Genomic DNA, 26,868 nt, shown 5'->3' with positions numbered 1-26,868 from the left:
ATGGAGTGCGGGCCCATGCTGTCGAACTCTGTATGCATGATGTTTCTTATCTGTGGGAATGTTGATAAGTACATGCGTGCGTCCGGCCCGTTGCACTGCGACACGGGAAGCATGGCGTGACCTTGTGTCACAGCAAAAGGGGTGAATTCGTAACAACTCCCCCATTTGGGTGCCGCGCTAGTACCGACAGTTTCCTGCGACGGTTGTGCTCGTGGGGCTACGTATGGGGCAAGACCGAGCAACTCGCGCACTTCAGCATCATGCATAGTTCGGTCGCGCATACAAAAACGCTTCATGCGACGTCGGTCCCTCTCGTTAAGGCGACGTACAAAGTCCATTAATGTTGCCCGGCACCACATCGTATAATCTGCAGCAAAATCCCGCTGAAGCTGGCAACGGCGGTCTGCCCTCATGTCGCGGTGGCAATCAATCACATCAGCAAGTGGGACGCCATCGGGGCTCAGGAAGTGTGCGACGCCACACGCCGGAAGATATCCCGGCGGCCATTGCGCTACCTGCGCTGGAGGGAACATTCTTTTGACAGTACTCACATCTAGTCGGGGTACGCCACCAGGTTGGGCACGGCAGGCTTGAGTGAAGGTGCAACAAAACATAGCCCACTGCGAGTCGCAAACCTGAAATGCCACTTGCAATGGTCTTGCACTTGCCTAGTGCCCTTACCCGTACCAGAGGAGAAGCATGAAAAGAAAAAAATTTCGTATATATGACAAATCGCAAAAATAATAATAATAATATGTTAGCAACAAAACAATGGAATAGTTCTACATCAGACACACTAACAAGAGAGGATTCGAAAAGCGCAATCGGAACAGTTGCGTACAGCAGTTCGACACAAATACGATTCAGGAAATTTGGTAGAAGAGCAGGGCAGACACTTCGGCAACAGTGGCGTGGACACGCGTTCACCCCCCCCCCCCCCCATACAGGCCCCTGTTCTGAATCCTTTTACTTGTACACACCAATAACTTCACAAATTCTTTCACGTGCCTCAAATTCTTCCCCCAACGTAGAATTATGCGGAGTAGACCAGCATGGTGCTACAGTGAAGAACACATGCACATACACGCATACGCATCTTCCAACACATTTTTTTAAAAAATACAAGTAACAACAATCAAGTCACTCAGCAAGTAGTGGAGCCACCGGAAGCAAAGGCAATCATCACCTAATTACGTTTCCAAAATTTTAAAAAAGACCATAACAATGATATCAGCAGCAAATAAAGCAAAAAGGTCAACAAAGAAGAAAATTAAGAGGGGAAATGTATGAAAGAAAGGAAAGAACCCTACAAGTTCGAACCACCAAATGGTTTGGCGCCATCGGTTACGACAGCCCGATTCTCCAGTTTGATGAGCTCAAGGATACCGTCTTGCATTTCCTTTACGGCTTCATACTCCGATAGGCCGAGGCGGCGCTTGTTGCTGATATCATAAATTCCGTCAGGGCTGTCAGAGTGCTCACCAGCTGTCCCACGTACCTGAAGGTTATATTTTGCAGCAACCTCCTCAAGTTTAGCGCGATCAGCACCAAGTTTCGGTAATTTGATGTGCACACTTGCGCGGATCGTCGTGCCGAGGTTCGAGGGACAGAACGTCAGGAAACCAAGTCGGTCATCACGAGAAAACTCCACCTTCTTTTCAATGATGTTCACTGCCTTCACAAGACGGCCGAAGACCTCCTTCAAGTTCCCGCCCTTCTGCATGGAAATGATACGCAGATGGTCCTCTTCATTCACCCACACGAGGAATGTCTTGTCATTGTTATGGTAGATACCACGACCAGTCGGCCAATACTCGCATGCGCGGGCAGCTTGCAGGAAACGATCGCCCTCCTTGAAGAGGAAGTGGTCATCAATTAGCTGCTGTTGTGTTTCTTTCGTCATGCCAGAAAGCGGATAATAAGTACCTTGCAGATCATCTGTCATTGTGCTCAGTTGTTCCCGCACACGTGACTCCATTTCCTCGTACTGCTCCTTCGTTAGGCATGGGTTGAATGGGTAACCGGCGAGACTGCGGCCGCAGCGCACACGGGTGGAAATGACATATTTACCTTCCGGATCAACGTCAACCAGCGTATTTAAGTCACCGAAGTCCTTTGGTGGTTGTTTGTCCGTTACCTTGAAGCCGTTGTGGTAATCCTCAATGACGGGATCGAAGAGGTCGGCAAACACAGTGTAGGCTTCTGCGTCTGGTGCATATAAACCAACACCGGAATCGAGGTTCTGTACACCAGATTGAATGACATCAAGTAAGGTAGCACCCAACTTCGTCTTCTTGTCCTTTAGCTTCTTGAAGACATCACTTGTCAGATGTTTCTTCAACAGCGAGTGGCAGTCCTTTGCAGCCTGCAGTTTCGCAAAAGCCTTTTCCAACTCGGCAGCGACGTCGCGGGTAGCCATCTTTAATTTTTTTCTTGTTTGGTAGATACTCGCTGTTTTTGTGATAGTGCAACAAGAACAGCTGTTCAGCTTTGATTAAAGGGACGCACATAAAAGAGAAAAGAAGAAAATGAAGTTAAAGTTAGGGGACGTGCTGTTAAAGATGGTGCGTTGTGATCCGCAGCGTTAGGAATAATCAAAAGCGGGAACCGGTCCTTCCTTTGCTTTTTCATTTTTTTAACTTCTTTGCTGTCCGTCCTGTGGTTATGCATTTCTGTTTCCAATGTCAATACTGTTTTGACATCCAGCGGTTTGTGTGGCTTCAATGGCTTTGCCCACGCCACAAATCAAAGAGTGGCAGCAATATTTTTTTTTTTTTTGGTTTGCGCCGGAGCACAAGAATGTATGACGAGTGGATGAGTAGTTCCATACTCTCTTGAGAATAACGCGCATCTGCACACATGTTTATCCCTCTGGACTTCAGATAGAGATTCCCACGGCTTCTCTTTCACCTGTCATCTTTTATTCCCTGAATCATTGCGAGACGTGCTTTGGGTACTCTTCAACTAGGTGGTGGGGAAATCCGTTAAATTTGCAGGACCAAGGAAGAATTAGGGGACAAAAAATAAGGATGGTAGACGACAGAAGGACGGAGCACCAACTACAATAACAGGCCAGAGGAAAAAAAATAAAAATAAAAAAAAAGATTAAAAGGAAAGAGTAAGGAGAATATCCAAAAAAGAGTACTATTGGGATGGCGCTCGTCTGAAAACGTTGCTTTATCAGTGAACAACCCTACAAAATCTCTCTCTATACACAAGTACCTCCCCCTTCCATCCCGACTCGTTCTCCCCCACACCATTTTCCCATTATTTCATGATCTCTTGCATCATTAAAAAGTTAATAAATACATTGATATAAAGGTATATACATAATACATTGATGCAGTTTTTATATTAAATATAAACAGAAGAAAAATAAATGGGAAAAAGAAAGGGGAGGGCAAAAATAAAAATCAAAGGGGAAAGAAACTTCTTTCTTTTTCTTTTTTAGAAAATATAAGGAGTAGGAATCATCACATGCTACCCTATCTAATAATTTACCTTGTCCAATCAAAAACACCGAAAAAACAAAAGAAGGAAAATCAATACCGAAGTAAAAGTAATGTCCTACTTGCCTGAATAGAACAATGCATCACCCTCACCAGATTATTCATTTTCATTCGTGGCTACACCGTCTACGCCATCATCTGGCCCAGCAGCGTCAGCACCTCCGTTCCCCTCTGCATCATCGGATTGCTCCAGTTTGATGAGCTCAAGGATACCGTCTTGCATTTCCTTTACGGCTTCATACTCCGATAGGCCGAGGCGGCGCTTGTTGCTGATATCATAAATTCCGTCAGGGCTGTCAGAGTGCTCACCAGCTGTCCCACGTACCTGCAGGTTATATTTTGCAGCAACCTCCTCAAGTTTAGCGCGATCAGCACCAAGTTTCGGTAATTTGATGTGCACACTTGCGCGGATCGTCGTGCCGAGGTTCGAGGGGCAGAACGTCAGGAAACCAAGTCGGTCATCACGAGAGAACTCCACCTTCTCTTCAATGATGTTCACTGCCTTCACAAGACGGCCGAAGACCTCCTTCAAGTTCCCGCCCTTCTGCATGGAAATGATACGCAGGTGGTCCTCTTCATTCACCCACACGAGGAATGTCTTGTCATTGTTATGGTAGATACCACGACCAGTCGGCCAATACTCGCATGCGCGGGCAGCTTGCAGGAAACGATCGCCCTCCTTGAAGAGGAAGTGGTCATCAATTAGCTGCTGTTGTGTTTCTTTCGTCATGCCAGAAAGCGGATAATAAGTACCTTGCAGATCATCTGTCATTGTGCTCAGTTGTTCCCGCACACGTGACTCCATTTCCTCGTACTGCTCCTTCGTTAGGCATGGGTTGAATGGGTAACCGGCGAGACTGCGGCCGCAGCGCACACGGGTGGAAATGACATATTTACCTTCCGGATCAACGTCAACCAGCGTATTTAAGTCACCGAAGTCCTTTGGTGGTTGTTTGTCCGTTACCTTAAAGCCGTTGTGGTAATCCTCAATGACGGGATCGAAGAGGTCGGCAAACACAGTGTAGGCTTCTGCGTCTGGTGCATATAAACCAACACCGGAATCGAGGTTCTGTACACCAGATTGAATGACATCAAGTAAGGTAGCACCCAACTTCGTCTTCTTGTCCTTTAGCTTCTTGAAGACATCACTTGTCAGATGTTTCTTCAACAGCGAGTGGCAGTCCTTTGCAGCCTGCAGTTTCGCAAAAGCCTTTTCCAAATCATTATTTCCTGCCCCCGCTGGATCTGATGGAGAATTCTTTGAATCAGCTTTGGACGGCTTGTTCTTGGGTTTTGATGATCCGAAGCCCATATCTTTTTTGTTTCGTGTGCTCTGGTAGATGTTGTGAGTGCTTACTCAACACAAAAATTGCTGTCGGTAGTATGGTTTTTTCTGGTTGTAAAGCTGTTTCCTTTTTTTTTGTTCGCTAGTGGTGGTTGCTATTCGTCTGTAGAAGTGGGAGGAATACCAATTAGCCAATAATTAAGACGAGTGGATATAAATATACGTGCACTCACGGGAAAATTAATACAAGAAACAAAGAGTGAAGGGGAGTGTCATAGTTTGGTAGAAACAGGATTAGCCGTGCCCGTAACCTGCTCAACTCTCCCGGATGCCGAGGATTCCATGTAGTGGGTGCTGCAGCCAACAACGCTTACAGAAAGACACATTTTCCTTATGTTTTCTTGTTAGCACTTGCCAAAAAAAGTGTAGCAACACGGCCTCATATTTGTGTACCGCAAACTCGTACTTGATGGTAGGGCTTCATTTGGTTGTAGAGGTTATACCGTTCAATATAAAAGCAGGAAACGGCCGATTGAGTTGCCGCAACGTATACGATACCGGCGGCGCCACACCCTTTTGAGAACCGATATGGAATAACGTATCGCACTCCCGCGTGTGGTGAAGTTCAACAGAGCGGTTGATCCAGCGCATGAGAGCCTCCACCTTCGCAGCAGCGGTTGGGTATGCCCTCCTGTCGTGTTCGGGACAGAGTGAAAATATCGTTAGAGCGACTCGAGTGAATGCCTCAACAAAAATAAGAAAAGAAAGCTCGACGTTGTCGGAGACGTATCGTTGCACATTACAAGGTGACCGATCGACGTACTGATGTATTCCTCCCTTCGGTTTAATTTCGTTTGACCCTGAACCTCCTTTGGTCTTTTTACACCTGTTACTCGTTGTTTCTGACGGGATCTCCATCTGGATGCTACGGAACAAAGGTGTCATTAGGGAGTCTACAAAAGCGCGCCGAAGTAATGACTCTGTAATAAGGGTGGGGAAAACACCCATTGTAAAGAAAAGCCTCCTGAATTCTTTGTAAGGCATCCCAACCACATGGTCCAACGGAACTTTGTCATATTCTTGACCAATATTCAATGACTGTCTTAGCCGGAGCATCGCAAGAATCGGTTTCTTCGTCGAGTCATGCGATACCGTTGACCTCGTGGTGATGAATGTCGTTTTACCGTAGGCATTAAACAGTTGTCTTAGTGGACCTTCATTGAGCAGGAGGAGTTGCAGCGTCTCATCCCCTAAAATCTTCACTTCATCACCCTCCTGTTGCCTCCCATCGCCCCCCCGAGCCTTCGCTGCCCCGCGCAGCAACTCCTTCGCATTCTTTATGCGACTGAGGAAATCTTCGTGCGCAGCGACCACCACCTCGCTATCATTTTCATCAAATAAACCATCGGCGAACCACTCGGGGCTTAACAACACATCCTCTTCACCTTGTTGCGTTGTCGGCTGCTGCTGCATGCTTCCCCTCCATCGATATAGCAGTACAAGCACTCGAGAAAAATAGGCTGGTTCCATTAGGGAGACGACGTGATGTCCATGTCTGCGGATACTCCACTCATACAAAAGCTCGAGGGCAATGCGCCAGTCACATAGATTCAAGTGAAGAACACTGTTGCCCTTTTGTCTTCTCGCATCTCTTGTTGGTGACCTCCCATCCCACGACGGAAACATTAAGGGAGCTGTGGGTGCAGAACACGTGGCAAAATAGCCAGCATGCGTAACCATCCGCCAAAAACCAATCAAGGAAAGTGAACGGGTTCCCCACAGATTACGGAGGTAGTGTTTGCATCTGGGTGAGCATGTTACAAACCCCATGTGTTGTCGTGTGAGGCGCCGAGCATAACGCATATAAATATCTAGAACTCGTCCAGCAGCCCTTCCTGTACGGTCGGTCAACTGCTGATCGCCCGAAGAAGTTTTCCAAGGTAACGCTTTAGCGCATGAAGTGCGCGATGTTCGTACCGTTTGTGTGGCCGGGGTCACATTTCCATCCAGATCACCAAGTGCTTCGTCGAATAGCCTTTTGACATGGCAATCATTACTAGCAGTTGTCGTCCCAGTTGCGGAAACTTTTGTGCTCTGGTAATCACTGCCTGCCCTATTTTCAACTTTCTTGTATCTGCGCAGAACACCCTTTTGCAACTCGGAGGTTGCTGCGAACTGCAGCAGCATATTAGTGTGGCCGTCATAATTAAAACTCGTCATCCCACCGTCATCTGCTCCGCCACGCAAGACGAGCATTGAGACTGTTTGATTGGACCCACTGCTAGCGAGAAATGCAATGTATGGTGAGGCGCTCGAATGCAAAATTAATTTGCAAGCCACAAGATGCGTGCAACCAATCAAGCCAGGAGGAATGCCACTGGAGTTTCCGTGCCCATGCGGAGAAACTATCATTTTTATACCCTGTGAAGAGAGCAGCTGAAGTGCACCACTGCCTCCATCGGCGAAGAGTATTCCACTGCCGTCTGGCATGACTGCTGCAGCTGTTGAAGTTCCCAGGGACGAGCAGCGGATGTCATCGTCATCAAACGGAGTCGCCACACCACTTGAAATCCCACCAGCAACTGTAGAAACTTGCACTTCATCTTCGCAGACTTCTTCCCCTTGCTTACTCCTCTCCTTCTTGTCTCCTTCAGTCTCTACATGTGGATGAGCAGGTGCTGTGACGCTGGTGAGTGGTGGAGGCTTTTTCATGATGTTCCCGCTGTCACCATCTTCCGCCCTAGCAGTTTGTGCGATCAGTCGAACAGCACGGTTTGGCTTGTCAACAAACAGCAGCCCGGCAGAACTCCAAAGTAATACTGCTGCACGTTGCAGTTGCGACGCAGCGTACCCGCCGTCACGGTAACCAGATACACCACCAATACCAGCAATGGTGCGGACCAGCGCCTTCTCAAGATCCACTTGCCTTATGGCATGGTTCCCCTCGTCACTCACAAACAGCACGGCACATTCTCGGGGTTTTCTTCCTTTTCCACCTTCCATATCGGCGCCCCAACAGAGTGAAGAAGGGGAGTTGAAGCGCGCTACCTGGAACGGCCCATCAGCAAACCCCTTAGAACCCCCAAGAAGTGGCACCGCACTCGCCACACAACCCTTTTGGTGCTGGCCTCGTGTCGACGCTTTCACACCGTCCACTTTGCCGTCATGCATACACTGCCCCCAGTAGCAACAAGCCGGTACAATACGAGCCCCTAATGACTCCGTATTAACTTCAACCGCCCAAATGGCATGGCCCGCGGCATCGGCAACTAAATATACATAAGACGGGCTATGTCTGTTGGTGAACTCCTGATCAGAAGCATTCGTTCCTCCAACTACCCTATTTTGGGGGGTGCTGTTATCATTGTCAACTGAACCGGTATCAACAGACTCATCCAGGGGCGATATGAGCCGGGAGGAACGGTCAGGTGACCGACCCCCGTCCACGTTATCGGTAGATTGTTCGGACATCAAAAAACTTCCCCTCTTCTCGTGTTGCGAAATGCTGTGCCCGCTTTCGTCCCGTACACATCCCGAAACGGTAGCAATGGGCAAGCAAACTCGACCACACGTTTGGGAGCCTCCTACAGTCTGCCGCACAACGTACAGCGACGTGGTGGTGTCACTGGCAGCCGAACTGGGACCAACAACCACGAGTAGGTGTTTGCCATCAACTGGAAATGCCATAAGAGTACGGTTGGATCCGTCCTCCTGACAACGATGAACTGAACTGACTGGGGGTAAACTGAAGAGTGTCTTGCTAAAAAGCATGGTTCCTACGCTCTTCTTCTCCGCCGTTGAGGAGGAGGACGGAGATACATGTGGTGCCCCTGCAGGGTTTGTGTAGGAGGAAGATACATCAGTAGTTTCTACGCTCCTCACATCATGCGACTCCGCCGCTGGTAAAAGGGAGGTCATGCACAACACCGGATTGTGTGCGCTTTCCTAAACCCCCTTCCCCGCTCCCGTACAGGCGCCTACATTGCAAACCGTAAATACAAATAGGGGAGAACGAAAAAGAAGTTAACGATCAAAACTAGTGTTAAATGCTCAGTGATAAGAAACGCGTCCAGTTAAACGTTACAATCAACAGTTGCACTCACATTGTTTAGTGTATCATATATCAACACTCCCACAATAGCAGGAGACCAAATGAAGAAATCCAGTTGCCTCCATATATATGAGTGGGAACATACCACCTTGGAGGCTAATCCTCCCTTTCATCTCCTCATTTTCTCAAAAAGGGGAAAAGAAGAGGGCGAGAACACCAGCAGTGGCGACACCTCCAAATTGTCGGTGCGGCAACACAAAAAAAAAGTCGGAGAGAAAGGCCGTTCCCACCAACAAATATAACCAAGTAAACAACACACATTCAATATCTGCAACTACAAGCCATGAAACCCCCCGAATGCGCACGCCCAACTGCGCGTGTGCATGGCGGATGGTAAAAAAAAAAAAAAGAATAATACAACACACGGTTCGCTGATTCTTCCGCGTTGTATCTCACGAAAGAACGCCCATCATGCCTTACGGAAATTTAAGTGGAGATCCCTTACAGCGTTTACTACATCTACATCTACATCACGCTTTAGCCGCTCCACGCAGTTACATATAACTTCACTCTTCGCAGCGCACGACTTATACCAATTCCAGTGCTCTGCTATAGTTCTCGCGAGCATCAAGCGTACGTTAGGTACATCATCCTCCGCGAGTAATGAAATTGTTGATACCCAGCGCTCACGCAACTCGTGGTGCCGGTTGTCGCCCGAACGAAAACTGTCAACTAATGGAACAAGGGAGGACAAGCAGCGAATAGCCACTATCCTCGAGGTAAACGGCAGGTTGTTTGCTAAATCAAACTCGTTGTCGAGAAGTTCAGACATCATGAAAGCCGCCATCTCTGGCCCATACGCCCCGGCAACCACTGCAAGCGTGTCTGCGGAGCGTGTACGAACAACATTGACCGGATCCCTCAATAGGGCACGTATGGTATTCAAGAGTGGCGTAAATTCCTCCCATGGCATTGCAGCGCAGAAGTGACGGAGAGCATCCACAGCGGCTTCACGCATACGCCAAATGGATGACTCACTCACGCAGCGCAGCTTTTCTGCAAGGCCCATCACAACACTTGTAGCGTGCGCCCTTAACTCCTCTGCTGTACGGTCTATAAACTCTTCCGTTGCGTGGTCCTCCATCCCCTTTTTATCTGCACCCACTACTGCCGCTTCCTCTGCTGCCGAACCCTTCGTAGTTTTCTTTGGACAACTGCTTCGTGCCGCAACAGCGCTGTTCGTATGCTCAATGGGAATAGAGGAAGAAGAACCAGATAAGTTTATCGGAGCGTCAGCCTGCATATATTTGAGCAGGGTCTCAACTACTCGAGCCGAGTTCCGTGTGGCAGTTTCGGCTACAGTGAAATTTGTGTCGGTGAGCAACATCAGCAACTGCTGCCGCTGGTCCGACGAGTACATTTGCACAATCAAGGGCGATAGTAGTAAATGTAGTTGTTTTGCAACTGCCTCTCTAACTAGAGGTTCTTCATCCTTGGCAAGAAGGGAAACGCTAATACAAGCCCTGACAGCCACTTGCATAGGTACAATGTCTGGAGTAAACGCACCGAGTTGTTCAACAACAGCGGCACGCACCTCCTTCATTTCATCCCTACTGAGGCTCATAAACACCCCAACGAGATCCGATGGTCTCATACACAGACGAGAAAAGGCGGAAAGACAGTTCGCAGCGTAATATCTGACACGCCAACTACTGTCACTGCTTGCACTGATAAGCAAACTCTGCAGATGTTTTGTTGTTTCTGACCTTCCAATTTTTTCAGCTAGTGGGAGCAGCTGAGCAACATAGCTGTAGCGAACAGCGTCGCTACCATCCCTGGACATGCGCTTGCGCACGAGTGACAGTGTCATCTCCTTGAGGCTTACTTGGTGCGCTCCAGCCACTGAAATCCAAAATTGCATCGACTCAGCGCAAACCTGCCTCACAAATGTGCTCCCATCTCCAGCAAGATTGACGAACTGATTAAAATACTGTTTGACACTTTGTTCACTTGCACGGATGACGTTTTTGCGAGTTGCCAGTGCCCCAAGCAAAGAAGCTGCAACCGCCTTCGGCGAGCTCCACTCCGACATGTTCATCGACATGACAAGCGGTGCAAGGATCTCCTCAACAACTTCATCTTCCACAAACTGAACGATGTCCCGAAGAGAGGAAGAGATCTGGCGCACGACCATGAGATCGGGAGAGCAACAAAGGCTCACAATGAGACCAATAAAGTACACAAACACATCCTTCTTAACAACACGCAAATGCTTTACTAAACCTGAGAGCACACTGGCTGTTGTGCAGCAGGAATCGCTGAAGGTCGAGACCAGTAACATTCCGGGAATCATTTCTTCCACGATCGCTTGTGTGTCCATGTCCTCTGCGTGTATCAAGCAATTCGCTAAGAACCCACGCCTACCGTCCGGTGTTCCGACGCAGTAAATGTGTTCCCTCATTACGTTGTCTTTCCTTGTGTGCAGGACCACTTTTGGTAAGTTCGGTAATGTACCGCTCCGCAGGCTTCCGCCGCTCGTTGCTCGTGGGCCAAACGAAAACACAGGATTTGCTGACCGATGTCGGTTCTCCACAGTTTGTGATTGACCGCTGTGGCCGGATGAACAGCGGCTCATATCATTCCATGAATCTGAGGAAGGCGAGCCACCTGTCCAACTGGACACAGTTGGAACAACACCAAAAGCAGGGTTGGGTGATGAAAGTTCCCTGGAGCGCGACGAGGTGCTTGAATCCGAATGTAGAGGCGGTAGCAACCCGCCGCGCTCCACCTCTTCCGCTTCGTTTATCTCTGCACTACGGACAGGACTTGGGCTACCGGAGTTCATGGGAGTGTTTTATTTTATGTTTTCTTTATCTTGTATTTCCTCTTGAACGTCGTTGTGTGTGCTTGATGTTACTGGTCACACCTCCTTAAGGTGCTCAAATATACCGCAGTGGCCGAATATTTGCACACCTGTTTAAAATAGTGTCCCTCCTTCTTTCCTTGAAATAGCCACGTAGGGGGTGCTAGCGGGAGGGGGGTGGGGTCTCCCTGCCGGTCTGCAATATAAACAAAAAGAAAAAAGAAAAAAAAAGTAAGCGCCAATGGATATTATTCCCGAAGAAATTATTTCGACGAACAGCAACAAAACGGCGGTCTGGTCATATTTCCCTTCATCTGTCCACTATTGGTTTTTTGGTACTGCTTCCCTGCAAGCAGGATTAAGGAAGAGGGACAAAAGGGTGTGTGTGTGTGTGCGGGGGGGGGGATAAAGGACACACATACATACAACTTTATTTTACACACGGAGCAGCCGGCATCAACATATACATCACGTCCAATCGTTTAGCCGTTTGGACACCCCGGGTAGCACTCCTTCCTTTTTTTTTTCCTTTCAGTTTCTCTTTTCTCATCGTTTCTTATTTGTTTATTGTTCCTTTTGATGTTGTTGTTTTCCTGTCGGCCATAAAAGTTCAAGTTGCCCCAACTCCATTGGAAGTAAACGACGGCCACGAAACGAAAGAGAAAAGGGGCATGCAACCAAGTACCCAGGTATTTACAAAAAAAAGGTGAACTTAAAAAACACGAAAAGAAATAAACACCAACTGCTATAAACAACTGAGTTTGGCTGCGGTACAAGAGGGCGCACCCGTGTGAATACACAAAAAAAAAAGAAAGCGGGAAGAGAGAAAAAGAAACAAAAGAGCAAAACAGAAAACAAAAACAACCCCTCACGCACGTAACGGAGGTGGCGCGGATTTGATATGAGGCAGAACAATAAGAGGGGAAGCAGGGGGAGGGAGGGAGGGAGGGAGGGGCAAAGGAAAGAGCAAACGCAGGGAAATACAAAAAAAACGAGCAAAAAGTGGTTCAACGAAAGGAAAAGAGAGAGAGAGAGAGAGAGAGAGAGAGAGAGAACAAAGAGCAGAAAGTGTGGTTACACACATCTGAGTGAATTTAATATGTGCCACCAAGCCAGTGGGTGCGTGTTGTATTGTGGTCGTCACACCCCTTCGTATTGTGGAGGAAGTGAACTTTGCACACAAGCGAGACATAACACACTTAAAGTAACTGCAACTGAGTGATTTTCTTTCGCACCCCATTGGTACCACTTTTCAACTCTCACTAACTTTTTCCCACACACACACACACATACATACACACTTGAATGCACTGAAGTAGCACACAACAAACCTCTTCTTTCAGTGCCCCTTTTCCTCTCGACCTCCTTTTCGTTAACCCTCTGAGCTTCTTCCTTTTAGTGTTCCCGCTGGTGCGAAAGAAACGAAGAGCAGAACAAAGTTTTCTCCCTTTTACAACAGGCGAGCATATACACACCAAACAGACGAACGAGCAGATATGCGCAAAAAAAAAAACAAACACAACAAACAAACATGCAAACATTGCTTCTACTTTCCCCTCAAGTGCCGTCTGCACGTCTAGTTCTAACTCTAAATTTTATTTACCTGGTTAACACTTTCCATCCGTCACTCATAATCTTTTGTAGCTTCTCTCTCTCCCCATTAACCCTAACCCTAACCCCAACCCCAAACCTTATTCTTAAGAGATGCCCGCCAGTTGCTTCTGCAGCTCAGCAATATCCGGTTGTGTTGTGGGTAACGGAGTGCAAAGGAACCGCGCGAGATCATCAATATTTACTCGGCCATCTTCATTGGTGTGAACCTCTGAGAGTAATTGTTTCACCTCCGCCTCCGGCATCTTCTCCCCAAGGGACGTGAGTAGCGTAATGAGCTCTGAAAGTTTTAATTGGCCCGAGTCGTTACCGTCAAATGCACGCAACGCTGTGCGCAGGTCGTCTTCGGTTGGACCATTATATGGTTTCTGCATGATTTCCACAAAAGATTGGTATGGAATCGGATCGGGGATGTCGTGCAGCAACTCATTGAACTCCGCTTCAGTGTAACGGCGACCCAAGCTGCGAATGATGTGTTTCACATCGGAGTGTGTTACGCTGCCAGAGCGGCGATCGTCAAAGAGATTCCACGTGTCAGTCCATTCCTTTGGAAATGACATGACCGTTAGAGGCGATTGCAATGCTCGTACTACTATCTGGTTTCTTCCTAATTGTTCCCTACTTGGAGTTTGAAATTTGATTTTTTTTTAAATTAAATAGATAAATAAACCTTCAATTTTCTACTTTTCACCTTTCTTCTCTAAGCCGAGAAGAAGCCACCGAGTGGACGCTGAGCTGACTCCTACCGTTCTAACGTCATTGGAGTATATGGAAGGAGGAAGACAAAAATAATAAAAATAATAATAATAATAATAATGCAGAGTGCGCATACAAATGCAACCGCGTGTGCGGACCGTAACAGAAAAGAAAACAACAGAACGGAAAAGCTACTGAAGTCATTAGTACAGTACGCTTCGGTAACGAGCGAGGTCTACAGTGTGAAGGTAGAGAGAGAGGGGAGAGATGTATATGTAGACAACTTTCTACTATTGTTGGTCGTGTTTTTTTTTTCTCCTTATATTCACTTTCCACTCTAATGTGAAAGCCCCTTTCAATCCTTGAAAGTGACAATAACAATTTTTTCAAAAAAAAAAAAGGCAGTTGAATAACAGGTACAACAAGCAGCAGTCAGCCGCCCGGCTGTAGTATCATTACCTGTTTGCTTTTCGTGAATCTTTGAAAAACGTTTCTCGCGTTGCCGCCACGGGTGATTCACTACGGAGGTGGGTGTTATGAGGGTGAAGCTTCCTCGTCAACGGAGTCATAGTCTTCACTGGTGACGGTTCGCCAGATTTCATGGCAGGACGTTGGCTAATATTAGGTTGAGACCGTACACGCAAACTCGGTGATGCCCCAAGATTCACTATGGATGGCTTCCCTGAGGGAATGTACTGTTCACGAAGAGCCATTGGAGTGCGTGGTGCAGGAGACATTTTACGTATCGGGTGACGTGGTGGCGTCAGGGCGTGGGCATTGACTCGAGAGGGCAAAGGGGATGGCGAGTTGTTTCTACTCGTGGTGGCACTTGCTGTCGCTGACCTTGAACGCACGGGGCGGCGGGTATTTGTTGTGCTCGCTACCGAGGCGTAATATTCGTTGATAAGCTCGGCAACATCCACGCCGTTGATAAGAAGACGTCTAGCGCTGTTTGTTTCTCCTTTACTACTCTTGTCGGTGACCTCCTCATTCCAACGTCGCAACGACTCCGCTATCTGTCCGTAAATCTTTGGCAGCTCGTGTACACACTGGCGACGTACGTTTTCTTCATAGAGCAACTGCTTGGCCATGTTCACCTTTCTGCTGAGAAGGCGTTCGCGGCTGCCTTCTTGAATTGCCCGTTGTTGCTGGAGAATTTCATCCCGCCGTTGCAGCAACGGACCAAGCTCGTCTAGTATCTTCAGACGTGCATTAAGAGAGTCCAATTCAGCCCCTGCACGACGCTCAACGTGCTGAACCTCTTTAAGAAGCTCTTTCAAGTCCTCATTATTCACACGGGGTTTGAATTTGTACAGTAGTTGCTGCCAGACAGAACCGCTGTCACTATTCTTGATGCTGATGCTAGTGCTAAGGTTGGGTCCACCAGCCAACGCAGTGCCACTGATCCCCTTCATCCACTGCGAGTAATCTGGTGTCACACGGTATGCAGGATCATGGGTCCGATTGTAATAGTGCTGGTACGCATCAGTCAATTGATCTGTGACTCTGCGCACCAGGCACATCCTTTTCTGAAGCACAAAGCGTTGCAGCCGCTCTCGCATATTGACAGCATATGCAAGGATAGGCGCATAAGAGGGCACAGTAAAGAGTTTAAGAAGCGGTGCAGGCAAATGGTTGACAGGCCCACCGGCACCAGTGATGCTATTGGAAGCGCCAGCGTTGTAGCCACAACTTAGAACGGGCGAAACAGTCCTTTGACCTGGAGTCCCCTCCGAGAAATCGAAGTGTTTTCCCCCCTCCACTGGAAGCAGCACGGCCGGAGACACACCTTCCTCTGGATGCTCGTAATCATATAGCAACTGATTTAAACGGGACATAAACTCTTGTTGTGATGGAACTGCACTTTCGTTATCCTTCGCAAATTGGGATATCCCTTCACCACCCTCTTCTTGTCCTCTTCCGCTGCGCCTCTCGCCCTTCTCAGTGGACTTAGTGTCCTCTAGCATGGCCCAGAGCTCGTCGATGCACTTCACCTCCCCTTCGCACTCATCAGCCATACGGGTATTCTGCGCAATGATCTTTCCATGAATTACGTGTGCTTCAGTATTTATGCGTTCTAACGACAAGTCCTGTCGCCGCCCAAAGCGCAAAACATCATCCACATCAACCGCGAAGATGGTTCCACGCGCTGAGGCTTCGCCTCGTTGGGCTCCAGCAGAGGAGCCTCCACTGCGGCAGCTCTCCTCTGTGTCGTTACCACTACCTTTGCCACCAACGTAGTTCAGTGGTGGAAATCCCTGTGACGTACGTAGTTGCTCAGGTATAGAATCTGAAAGAAGGTCAAACTCATCCCTCACGACAGAGCTTCTGCAGTCGGACGTGCCGATTGTGCATTGTGATGAGGAGATACCCGGGGTTTTCGCGCCAGAAGAGGTGGGTCGCACTGCGTTCATTAGGTTTTGGTTACCAAGCCCCGGAACCAGCGATGCGTGGCGGGATTGGTGCAACACTTTTCCGTGAACGTCAGTCGAAAGAAACTTTTCGGCATACTGTCTTCGCAGCTCTATTTGTTCTTGTGGTGGCAACTGTAACAAAGCGTGTTGCTTGTACAAAAAGCATAATTGTCCCAGTCTAACGTCAGCAAGGAAGTTCATGCGCTCTACCTCGCTTTCAAGAGTACGGTTAAGCTCCTGGTGGGTCATGTTCTGAGCCAGATGCCACAGTGCCGTCCAGGCTGAGTCTCGTTGATGTATTCCCTCTTGAGGGAGCGCCGACGGGTTCGGACTACTACGCTCCCGCTTCTGCCGCTGAAATTCATTGTGAAAAGAGGGTAAACGTGATGTGTTACGATCATCTGATGTGTCTCCCCACTTTGCGGCCAGCATCGTTGTCGCGGTGACAAAAGATGGCAGAGTGACAGATTCACTCATCTCATCTATGGTGGCATCCGCGTACATTTTATTACGGAGAGGAGAGCCACTCCGCGAGCTAACATTGTAACACAGTTCCCCATTGTTAGACATATCTGGTGTGATAGCTCTCTTACGCAGTGGGGGTTGGTCATCCTCAGACTTTTCCGCCGACAAAGATGTAGATTGTTCCAATATAGATTCAACAAGTTGAGACAACATTTTGCATTGAGGAGGTTCCTTCAACCGTACAGAGGCGAAAAACATTTCCCGAAAGAGTCGGTCGTTCTCCGCTGCGAGGGACATCTCCTCCGCCTCCTGCAGCCGAACAAAGTCATTCACATACACAAGTAAGCGACTTTCCACAAAACTGTTCCACTTATTTCGTCTGTCCACTTCAGCAACCCCAATACGGCACCACACAGCAGATGTACGTTCCTCGGCCTGATTAAAAGCCTCTAAAACCTGCGAGGAAACATCAGATGCAGTTCGGCAAGAACCAAAAGAGGTACTAGAACCCTCAGTATCACGTTGCATCATCTCCAGATCACTACAGTCACTGTACTTGCTTCACCCAGTGGGTACAGAAATCAACACTTATTTAAATATGTATGCATGTATATATATATATACATGAGTGCATGGATAATGAAGGTAGAAGAAGGGTATAACAAATATTGTTTTGAAACAAGCGGTTTCATTCAGTATAAGAAAAAAAAGGAAGAGACCTCAAAACGATACTAAGAAAAAACAATAATAGATAATGTACTAAATAATGAAATAAAAAAAAAACAATAACATGTGATGCTCCTCAAAATTGGTATTAAACACACAACTTTTAACAATAAAAGAAGAAAGAGTATCGTAACGTACACGATCAATAGCCATCGCTCAAATATGTGACTCATAAATTAATTAATTAATAAACGAATACGCTCCGTCATCAGTTCAATGGTAGATGTATATTAACCGTTAAGATGTATACTCCTAAAGTCTTGAAGGAGTGTGTCGCATCTGCTCCAACTTCATAGCGGCATTTGCCTCCTCCATAAATCCATGATTCATCACGTGCTGCTTGAGAGGCGGAATCGGTACGTTGCGTCGCTCCTTAAGAACATTACCAAGAATCTTCTGCCTTGTCACTGAGAGAGAGTTCATCGTTTCACGAAAGTCGTCACACTTTGTGTACTCATCCGCACGCCAATGGTCTAATTCATGAGTCAAATCAGTTGAAGAAGCCGCAGAGCGTAGCATTGGAATCAGATCCATAAGGGCATGATCCGCTTGCAATCGCGCTACCTCTTCCTCACCACGCTCAATGACTTTTGCCATTTCGCCTTCATACTGCCGCTGACCAACTTGACCATATTTCACCTCATCGGTTACTATGCGGGCATATTCGGATAAAGCACGTTCATTCGGTAGGAAGGGTTCGATCTTAACACCGTTACGTGGATGGAGAGGAAAGCTGCGCACATTGTCATCTACCATTATGACACGATTCAATGGTCTGCCAAGCATTGGAAGATATTTCATGTAATTATGCCCTTGTAACGTTTGAGTTCGGGAAAGGGCATAGAAGTTAACATTCTTGGTGGAGATTCCACCACGTGCCTCTACGCGGAGTTCATCAATATTGTAAAATGATCGTGGGAGTTGTAACACCTGCACCTCCAGTGCATCCATAACAGCTGAGCAGTAGGATGCGGTACCAGCCGTCCAGAACACAACTTCGTACAGTTCACGTACCTCTGCGAGAAATTCCTTCGCATGTGGACGCAGGAAGAAACTGAAGGAGACAGAATCCGACCCCTCATTCCGCATCCCTACAGTATGAATCAGTGTTTCATCAATATCAAGTACCAGTGTGGGTTTTCCCGTATCACGAGGTTGTTGAGGTGGAAGGGGAAGTGGCCAAATGGGTGGATACTCCTGAAAGAGTCCATACGATGTAATAAGCTGTAATTGCTGAAACAGTGGTTTGGAACTGTTGCGTGAAAAGCGTGTCGTCCTCACCATATTTCAATGAGTTCCAGTTGGGTATACGTGTAAAAGTAATAACAACTTCTCTGTGGGTTTATCCTTTTATTAAAATTTTTGGGATCCTTCCAATAATTTTTCCTGAGGAATATAACCTTCGACAAGTTCAGCCGTATATTATGACGTTGGAAACCTAATCAACCAAATTTTGTCTTGTTACTGTTGGGAATTACTCGTCAAACACAAAAGCTTTCCTTCCTTTTGTTTGTTTCAAAATGAGAAAGGGTAAGAAAGAATTAAAAGAAAAAGAGTGAAATGGATTACGATTGAAATGGGAGCGCAAGTGCAGCACTTTCTATAATGAGCACACACATATCACGCAATAAACATATACAGAGTAAAAACACTCATAATTGTTAGATGTGGTAAAGTAACGATGCGACTGGAATGAATTTAAGCGTTGTTGCATAATTAAACAGTCAAGCATATCCTCACACACTAGACACACCTTCCCATTATAGTGACAAACCAACAGCAGTTCCTAGGACTCAACATAAAGTGGTGAGACCAAGAGTCGCATCATCCATATTATTATTATTATTATTATCCCTCCTCCACTTCCTCCTTTTCTCTTTCCTGACATTCCCTTGTCATCATCAATATCAGCACCACCACTCATGCGAGAGGTTAATGGCATTAGCGATAGAAAAACCAGGGGACAGGTTACGGAGAATATTGCACACAGCAAATACACATACACACACACACACATATATATATATATATAAGCACTTACATCAGCCACCTGTTGAATAACGATACATATCACATTGAAATGTTGCTGAGAACAGGATGGAGATAAACGAAACACTAAACCGTCGCTGTACTCCTGTTGTTAGAAAGACATAACGGAGTGTAGTAACATGCTATGATATCAAATGCTAGTAGCGAAACTATGAAAAAATGAAAACAAGGAGAGAAGCACATGTATTGATAAACATTTATATCCATCATATTAAATCTTCACTCCGGTTAAAGTGGAGGTAACATTGGCAAAGGGATTAATGAAAAGCACATACAAATATATGTGCTTCTCTGTTTGTTATTGTGTAACGTGCTCCATCCTCCTCTACCTTCCTCAGGCAGAAAGGGAAAAATATAAAAGAATATTATAAAAAAGAAAAAGAAAAGTAAACTATTCGAAACAAGAGTGTAATGGGGAACAACAATAGGCAAAATAAAGGCAAACTACCCGCTAGTTCACACAAAAAACAAGAGCAATACTTTTTCTTTGCTTTGCCTTCACGCACTGTACTTGCTTCACCCAGTGGGTACAGAAATCAACACTTATTTAAATATGTATGCATGTATATATATATATACATGAGTGTATGGATAATGAAGGTAGAAGAAGGGTATAACAAATATTGTTTTGAAACAAGCGGTTTCATTCAGTATAAGAAAAAAAAGGAAGAGACCTCGAAACGATACTAAGAGAAAACAATAATAGATAATGTACTAAATAATGAAATAAAAAAAAACAATAACATGTGATGCTCCTCAAAATTGGTATTAAACACACAACTTTTAACAATAAAAGAAGAAAGAGTATCGTAACGTAGACGATCAATAGCCATCGCTCAAATATGTGACTCATAAATTAATTAATTAATAAACGAATACGCTCCGTCATCAGTTCAATGGTAGATGTATATTAACCGTTAAGATGTATACTCCTAAAGTCTTGAAGGAGTGTGTCGCATCTGCTCCAACTTCATAGCGGCATTTGCCTCCTCCATAAATCCATGATTCATCACGTGCTGCTTGAGAGGCGGAATCGGTACGTTGCGTCGCTCCTTAAGAACATTACCAAGAATCTTCTGCCTTGTCACTGAGAGAGAGTTCATCGTTTCACGAAAGTCGTCACACTTTGTGTACTCATCCGCACGCCAATGGTCTAATTCATGAGTCAAATCAGTTGAAGAAGCCGCAGAGCGTAGCATTGGAATCAGATCCATAAGGGCATGATCCGCTTGCAATCGCGCTACCTCTTCCTCACCACGCTCAATGACTTTTGCCATTTCGCCTTCATACTGCCGCTGACCAACTTGACCATATTTCACCTCATCGGTTACTATGCGGGCATATTCGGATAAAGCACGTTCATTCGGTAGGAAGGGTTCGATCTTAACACCGTTACGTGGATGAAGAGGAAAGCTGCGCACATCACTGTCGATCACTATGACACGATTCAATGGTCTGCCAAGCATTGGAAGATATTTCATGTAATTATGCCCTTGTAACGTTTGAGTTCGGGAAAGGGCATAGAAGTTAACATTCTTGGTGGAGATTCCACCACGTGCCTCTACGCGGAGTTCATCAATATTGTAAAATGATCGTGGGAGTTGTAACACCTGCACCTCCAGTGCATCCATAACAGCTGAGCAGTAGGATGCGGTACCAGCCGTCCAGAACACAACTTCGTACAGTTCACGTACCTCTGCGAGAAATTCCTTCGCATGTGGACGCAGGAAGAAACTGAAGGAGACAGAATCCGACCCCTCATTCCGCATCCCTACAGTATGAATCAGTGTTTCATCAATATCAAGTACCAGTGTGGGTTTTCCCGTATCACGAGGTTGTTGAGGTGGAAGGGGAAGTGGCCAAATGGGTGGATACTCCTGAAAGAGTCCATACGATGTAATAAGCTGTAATTGCTGAAACAGTGGTTTGGAACTGTTGCGTGAAAAGCGTGTCGTCCTCACCATATTTCAATGAGTTCCAGTTGGGTATACGTGTAAAAGTAATAACAACTTCTCTGTGGGTTTATCCTTTTATTAAAATTTTTGGGATCCTTCCAATAATTTTTCCTGAGGAATATAACCTTCGACAAGTTCAGCCGTATATTATGACGTTGGAAACCTAATCAACCAAATTTTGTCTTGTTACTGTTGGGAATTACTCGTCAAACACAAAAGCTTTCCTTCCTTTTGTTTGTTTCAAAATGAGAAAGGGTAAGAAAGAATTAAAAGAAAAAGAGTGAAATGGATTACGATTGAAATGGGAGCGCAAGTGCAGCACTTTCTATAATGAGCACACACATATCACGCAATAAACATATACAGAGTAAAAACACTCATAATTGTTAGATGTGGTAAAGTAACGATGCGACTGGAATGAATTTAAGCGTTGTTGCATAATTAAACAGTCAAGCATATCCTCACACACTAGACACACCTTCCCATTATAGTGACAAACCAACAGCAGTTCCTAGGACTCAACATAAAGTGGTGAGACCAAGAGTCGCATCATCCATATTATTATTATTATTATTATCCCTCCTCCACTTCCTCCTTTTCTCTTTCCTGACATTCCCTTGTCATCATCAATATCAGCACCACCACTCATGCGAGAGGTTAATGGCATTAGCGATAGAAAAACCAGGGGACAGGTTACGGAGAATATTGCACACAGCAAATACACATACACACACACACACACATATATATATATATAAGCACTTACATCAGCCACCTGTTGAATAACGATACATATCACATTGAAATGTTGCTGAGAACAGGATGGAGATAAACGAAACACTAAACCGTCGCTGTACTCCTGTTGTTAGAAAGACATAACGGAGTGTAGTAACATGCTATGATATCAAATGCTAGTAGCGAAACTATGAAAAAATGAAAACAAGGAGAGAAGCACATGTATTGATAAACATTTATATCCATCATATTAAATCTTCACTCCGGTTAAAGTGGAGGTAACATTGGCAAAGGGATTAATGAAAAGCACATACAAATATATGTGCTTCTCTGTTTGTTATTGTGTAACGTGCTCCATCCTCCTCTACCTTCCTCAGGCAGAAAGGGAAAAATATAAAAGAATATTATAAAAAAGAAAAAGAAAAGTAAACTATTCGAAACAAGAGTGTAATGGGGAACAACAATAGGCAAAATAAAGGCAAACTACCCGCTAGTTCACACAAAAAACAAGAGCAATACTTTTTCTTTGCTTTGCCTTCACGCACTGTACTTGCTTCACCCAGTGGGTACAGAAATCAACACTTATTTAAATATGTATGCATGTATATATATATATATACATGAGTGTATGGATAATGAAGGTAGAAGAAGGGTATAACAAATATTGTTTTGAAACAAGCGGTTTCATTCAGTATAAGAAAAAAAAGGAAGAGACCTCAAAACGATACTAAGAGAAAACAATAATAGATAATGTACTAAATAATGAAATAAAAAAAAACAATAACATGTGATGCTCCTCAAAATTGGTATTAAACACACAACTTTTAACAATAAAAGAAGAAAGAGTATCGTAACGTAGACGATCAATAGCCATCGCTCAAATATGTGACTCATAAATTAATTAATTAATAAACGAATACGCTCCGTCATCAGTTCAATGGTAGATGTATATTAACCGTTAAGATGTATACTCCTAAAGTCTTGAAGGAGTGTGTCGCATCTGCTCCAACTTCATAGCGGCATTTGCCTCCTCCATAAATCCATGATTCATCACGTGCTGCTTGAGAGGCGGAATCGGTACGTTGCGTCGCTCCTTAAGAACATTACCAAGAATCTTCTGCCTTGTCACTGAGAGAGAGTTCATCGTTTCACGAAAGTCGTCACACTTTGTGTACTCATCCGCACGCCAATGGTCTAATTCATGAGTCAAATCAGTTGAAGAAGCCGCAGAGCGTAGCATTGGAATCAGATCCATAAGGGCATGATCCGCTTGCAATCGCGCTACCTCTTCCTCACCACGCTCAATGACTTTTGCCATTTCGCCTTCATACTGCCGCTGACCAACTTGACCATATTTCACCTCATCGGTTACTATGCGGGCATATTCGGATAAAGCACGTTCATTCGGTAGGAAGGGTTCGATCTTAACACCGTTACGTGGATGAAGAGGAAAGCTGCGCACATTGTCATCTACCATTATGACACGATTCAATGGTCTGCCAAGCATTGGAAGATATTTCATGTAATTATGCCCTTGTAACGTTTGAGTTCGGGAAAGGGCATAGAAGTTAACATTCTTGGTGGAGATTCCACCACGTGCCTCTACGCGGAGTTCATCAATATTGTAAAATGATCGTGGGAGTTGTAACACCTGCACCTCCAGTGCATCCATAACAGCTGAGCAGTAGGATGCGGTACCAGCCGTCCAGAACACAACTTCGTACAGTTCACGTACCTCTGCGAGAAATTCCTTCGCATGTGGACGCAGGAAGAAACTGAAGGAGACAGAATCCGACCCCTCATTCCGCATCCCTACAGTATGAATCAGTGTTTCATCAATATCAAGTACCAGTGTGGGTTTTCCCGTATCACGAGGTTGTTGAGGTGGAAGGGGAAGTGGCCAAATGGGTGGATACTCCTGAAAGAGTCCATACGATGTAATAAGCTGTAATTGCTGAAACAGTGGTTTGGAACTGTTGCGTGAAAAGCGTGTCGTCCTCACCATATTTCAATGAGTTCCAGTTGGGTATACGTGTAAAAGTAATAACAACTTCTCTGTGGGTTTATCCTTTTATTAAAATTTTTGGGATCCTTCCAATAATTTTTCCTGAGGAATATAACCTTCGACAAGTTCAGCCGTATATTATGACGTTGGAAACCTAATCAACCAAATTTTGTCTTGTTACTGTTGGGAATTACTCGTCAAACACAAAAGCTTTCCTTCCTTTTGTTTGTTTCAAAATGAGAAAGGGTAAGAAAGAATTAAAAGAAAAAGAGTGAAATGGATTACGATTGAAATGGGAGCGCAAGTGCAGCACTTTCTATAATGAGCACACACATATCACGCAATAAACATATACAGAGTAAAAACACTCATAATTGTTAGATGTGGTAAAGTAACGATGCGACTGGAATGAATTTAAGCGTTGTTGCATAATTAAACAGTCAAGCATATCCTCACACACTAGACACACCTTCCCATTATAGTGACAAACCAACAGCAGTTCCTAGGACTCAACATAAAGTGGTGAGACCAAGAGTCGCATCATCCATATTATTATTATTATTATTATCCCTCCTCCACTTCCTCCTTTTCTCTTTCCTGACATTCCCTTGTCATCATCAATATCAGCACCACCACTCATGCGAGAGGTTAATGGCATTAGCGATAGAAAAACCAGGGGACAGGTTACGGAGAATATTGCACACAGCAAATACACATACACACACACACACATATATATATATATATAAGCACTTACATCAGCCACCTGTTGAATAACGATACATATCACATTGAAATGTTGCTGAGAACAGGATGGAGATAAACGAAACACTAAACCGTCGCTGTACTCCTGTTGTTAGAAAGACATAACGGAGTGTAGTAACATGCTATGATATCAAATGCTAGTAGCGAAACTATGAAAAAATGAAAACAAGGAGAGAAGCACATGTATTGATAAACATTTATATCCATCATATTAAATCTTCACTCCGGTTAAAGTGGAGGTAACATTGGCAAAGGGATTAATGAAAAGCACATACAAATATATGTGCTTCTCTGTTTGTTATTGTGTAACGTGCTCCATCCTCCTCTACCTTCCTCAGGCAGAAAGGGAAAAATATAAAAGAATATTATAAAAAAGAAAAAGAAAAGTAAACTATTCGAAACAAGAGTGTAATGGGGAACAACAATAGGCAAAATAAAGGCAAACTACCCGCTAGTTCACACAAAAAACAAGAGCAATACTTTTTCTTTGCTTTGCCTTCACGCACTGTACTTGCTTCACCCAGTGGGTACAGAAATCAACACTTATTTAAATATGTATGCATGTATATATATATATATATACATGAGTGTATGGATAATGAAGGTAGAAGAAGGGTATAACAAATATTGTTTTGAAACAAGCGGTTTCATTCAGTATAAGAAAAAAAAGGAAGAGACCTCAAAACGATACTAAGAGAAAACAATAATAGATAATGTACTAAATAATGAAATAAAAAAAAAATAACATGTGATGCTCCTCAAAATTGGTATTAAACACACAACTTTTAACAATAAAAGAAGAAAGAGTATCGTAACGTACACGATCAATAGCCATCGCTCAAATATGTGACTCATAAATTAATTAATTAATAAACGAATACGCTCCGTCATCAGTTCAATGGTAGATGTATATTAACCGTTAAGATGTATACTCCTAAAGTCTTGAAGGAGTGTGTCGCATCTGCTCCAACTTCATAGCGGCATTTGCCTCCTCCATAAATCCATGATTCATCACGTGCTGCTTGAGAGGCGGAATCGGTACGTTGCGTCGCTCCTTAAGAACATTACCAAGAATCTTCTGCCTTGTCACTGAGAGAGAGTTCATCGTTTCACGAAAGTATCGTGCAATTTGTCGATTCTGGACCATATGAACAAGTGAACATCGCCCGTGACATATAATGAGCGTAGCCGCGGATGGCAAAAACCTATGGTAAGTAACAAATTGCATGGGAGGAAGGGCCAAAAATACATCGCGTGCCTTTCGCTGTGACATTGCTCGTGGAATGAGAAGTGAGAGGACTCTCTCAGCTAACGAGGCTCATCAATACCGCGCGGTATGTGGGGCTATGAATGTTTCATTCTACGTCGCTTTTTATCGATCCACTAATATGGACGCTGTTTCAATTCCTGCCGGTGGTCCGCATACTTTCTCTTAAGTTAACGCTGTGAGTGAAGCGATCGCTTTTCTCCCATACACACATAAGGTTTCTGTCTTATTCGGCTTTGACTGAGCTGGATGGAGTCTGATCTCAAATACGATTAATTGCTCTTTTTTTTTTTTTAATTCTCTGACTTTTTTGGGGGTTGACTAGTGCATAAAAGCGCGGAGGAAAGGAGAGAATCAGTTGACAAGGCAGGGTACTAGTAACTAGGGAAAAAGTCAAGAAATAACAAAGAAGGGGAAAGAATTATTTTAATCAGTATTTCACATTTAGGGGACGTGGCTGCACCTGCGTACG

The 26,868-nt window shown here is 45.0% G+C and overlaps 10 protein-coding genes across 10 annotated transcripts in view; all 10 read right to left on the bottom strand.

Moving 5' to 3' along the window:
- Window positions 1–614, bottom strand: part of TbgDal_IX3270 (hypothetical protein, conserved) — a gene marked incomplete at both ends in the record, with an annotated part of 1,408 nt that extends 794 nt beyond the window's left edge. Inside the window, one exon of the mRNA XM_011778220.1 lies at window positions 2–614. Coding sequence (XP_011776522.1) covers window positions 2–614 — 613 coding nt within the window. The remainder of the gene's footprint in view (window position 1) is intronic.
- A 692-nt stretch (window positions 615–1,306) lies between these two features.
- On the bottom strand, window positions 1,307–2,419 carry TbgDal_IX3260 (arginine kinase; the record flags this gene model as incomplete). The annotated part of the gene is made up of 1 exon (XM_011778219.1): window positions 1,307–2,419. One exon carries the CDS (start codon window positions 2,417–2,419, stop codon window positions 1,307–1,309), a length of 1,113 nt encoding a protein of 370 aa, XP_011776521.1.
- Window positions 2,420–3,606: 1,187 nt separating this feature from the next.
- Window positions 3,607–4,821, bottom strand: TbgDal_IX3250 (arginine kinase; the record flags this gene model as incomplete). Its single annotated transcript, XM_011778218.1, has 1 exon — window positions 3,607–4,821. One exon carries the CDS (start codon window positions 4,819–4,821, stop codon window positions 3,607–3,609), a length of 1,215 nt encoding a protein of 404 aa, XP_011776520.1.
- A 453-nt stretch (window positions 4,822–5,274) lies between these two features.
- On the bottom strand, window positions 5,275–8,712 carry TbgDal_IX3240 (hypothetical protein, conserved; the record flags this gene model as incomplete). The annotated part of the gene is made up of 1 exon (XM_011778217.1): window positions 5,275–8,712. The coding sequence occupies one exon, from the start codon at window positions 8,710–8,712 to the stop codon at window positions 5,275–5,277; it is 3,438 nt and encodes a 1,145-aa protein (XP_011776519.1).
- A 602-nt stretch (window positions 8,713–9,314) lies between these two features.
- Window positions 9,315–11,690, bottom strand: TbgDal_IX3230 (protein phosphatase 2a regulatory subunit,putative; the record flags this gene model as incomplete). Its single annotated transcript, XM_011778216.1, has 1 exon — window positions 9,315–11,690. The coding sequence occupies one exon, from the start codon at window positions 11,688–11,690 to the stop codon at window positions 9,315–9,317; it is 2,376 nt and encodes a 791-aa protein (XP_011776518.1).
- A 1,715-nt stretch (window positions 11,691–13,405) lies between these two features.
- On the bottom strand, window positions 13,406–13,879 carry TbgDal_IX3220 (calmodulin, putative; the record flags this gene model as incomplete). The annotated part of the gene is made up of 1 exon (XM_011778215.1): window positions 13,406–13,879. The coding sequence occupies one exon, from the start codon at window positions 13,877–13,879 to the stop codon at window positions 13,406–13,408; it is 474 nt and encodes a 157-aa protein (XP_011776517.1).
- Window positions 13,880–14,470: 591 nt separating this feature from the next.
- On the bottom strand, window positions 14,471–17,425 carry TbgDal_IX3210 (hypothetical protein, conserved; the record flags this gene model as incomplete). The annotated part of the gene is made up of 1 exon (XM_011778214.1): window positions 14,471–17,425. One exon carries the CDS (start codon window positions 17,423–17,425, stop codon window positions 14,471–14,473), a length of 2,955 nt encoding a protein of 984 aa, XP_011776516.1.
- A 447-nt stretch (window positions 17,426–17,872) lies between these two features.
- On the bottom strand, window positions 17,873–18,904 carry TbgDal_IX3200 (hypothetical protein, conserved; the record flags this gene model as incomplete). Its single annotated transcript, XM_011778213.1, has 1 exon — window positions 17,873–18,904. One exon carries the CDS (start codon window positions 18,902–18,904, stop codon window positions 17,873–17,875), a length of 1,032 nt encoding a protein of 343 aa, XP_011776515.1.
- Window positions 18,905–20,601: 1,697 nt separating this feature from the next.
- On the bottom strand, window positions 20,602–21,633 carry TbgDal_IX3190 (hypothetical protein, conserved; the record flags this gene model as incomplete). The annotated part of the gene is made up of 1 exon (XM_011778212.1): window positions 20,602–21,633. One exon carries the CDS (start codon window positions 21,631–21,633, stop codon window positions 20,602–20,604), a length of 1,032 nt encoding a protein of 343 aa, XP_011776514.1.
- Window positions 21,634–23,332: 1,699 nt separating this feature from the next.
- Window positions 23,333–24,364, bottom strand: TbgDal_IX3180 (hypothetical protein, conserved; the record flags this gene model as incomplete). Its single annotated transcript, XM_011778211.1, has 1 exon — window positions 23,333–24,364. One exon carries the CDS (start codon window positions 24,362–24,364, stop codon window positions 23,333–23,335), a length of 1,032 nt encoding a protein of 343 aa, XP_011776513.1.
- Window positions 24,365–26,868: the final 2,504 nt, after the last annotated feature.

Source organism: Trypanosoma brucei, chromosome 9, assembly GCF_000210295.1.
Source record: "Trypanosoma brucei gambiense DAL972 chromosome 9, complete sequence".
NCBI lineage: Eukaryota > Euglenozoa > Kinetoplastea > Trypanosomatida > Trypanosomatidae > Trypanosoma > Trypanosoma brucei.
Note: the sequence above shows the minus strand (reverse complement) of the source record. Positions and strands in the feature narration are given on the sequence as shown.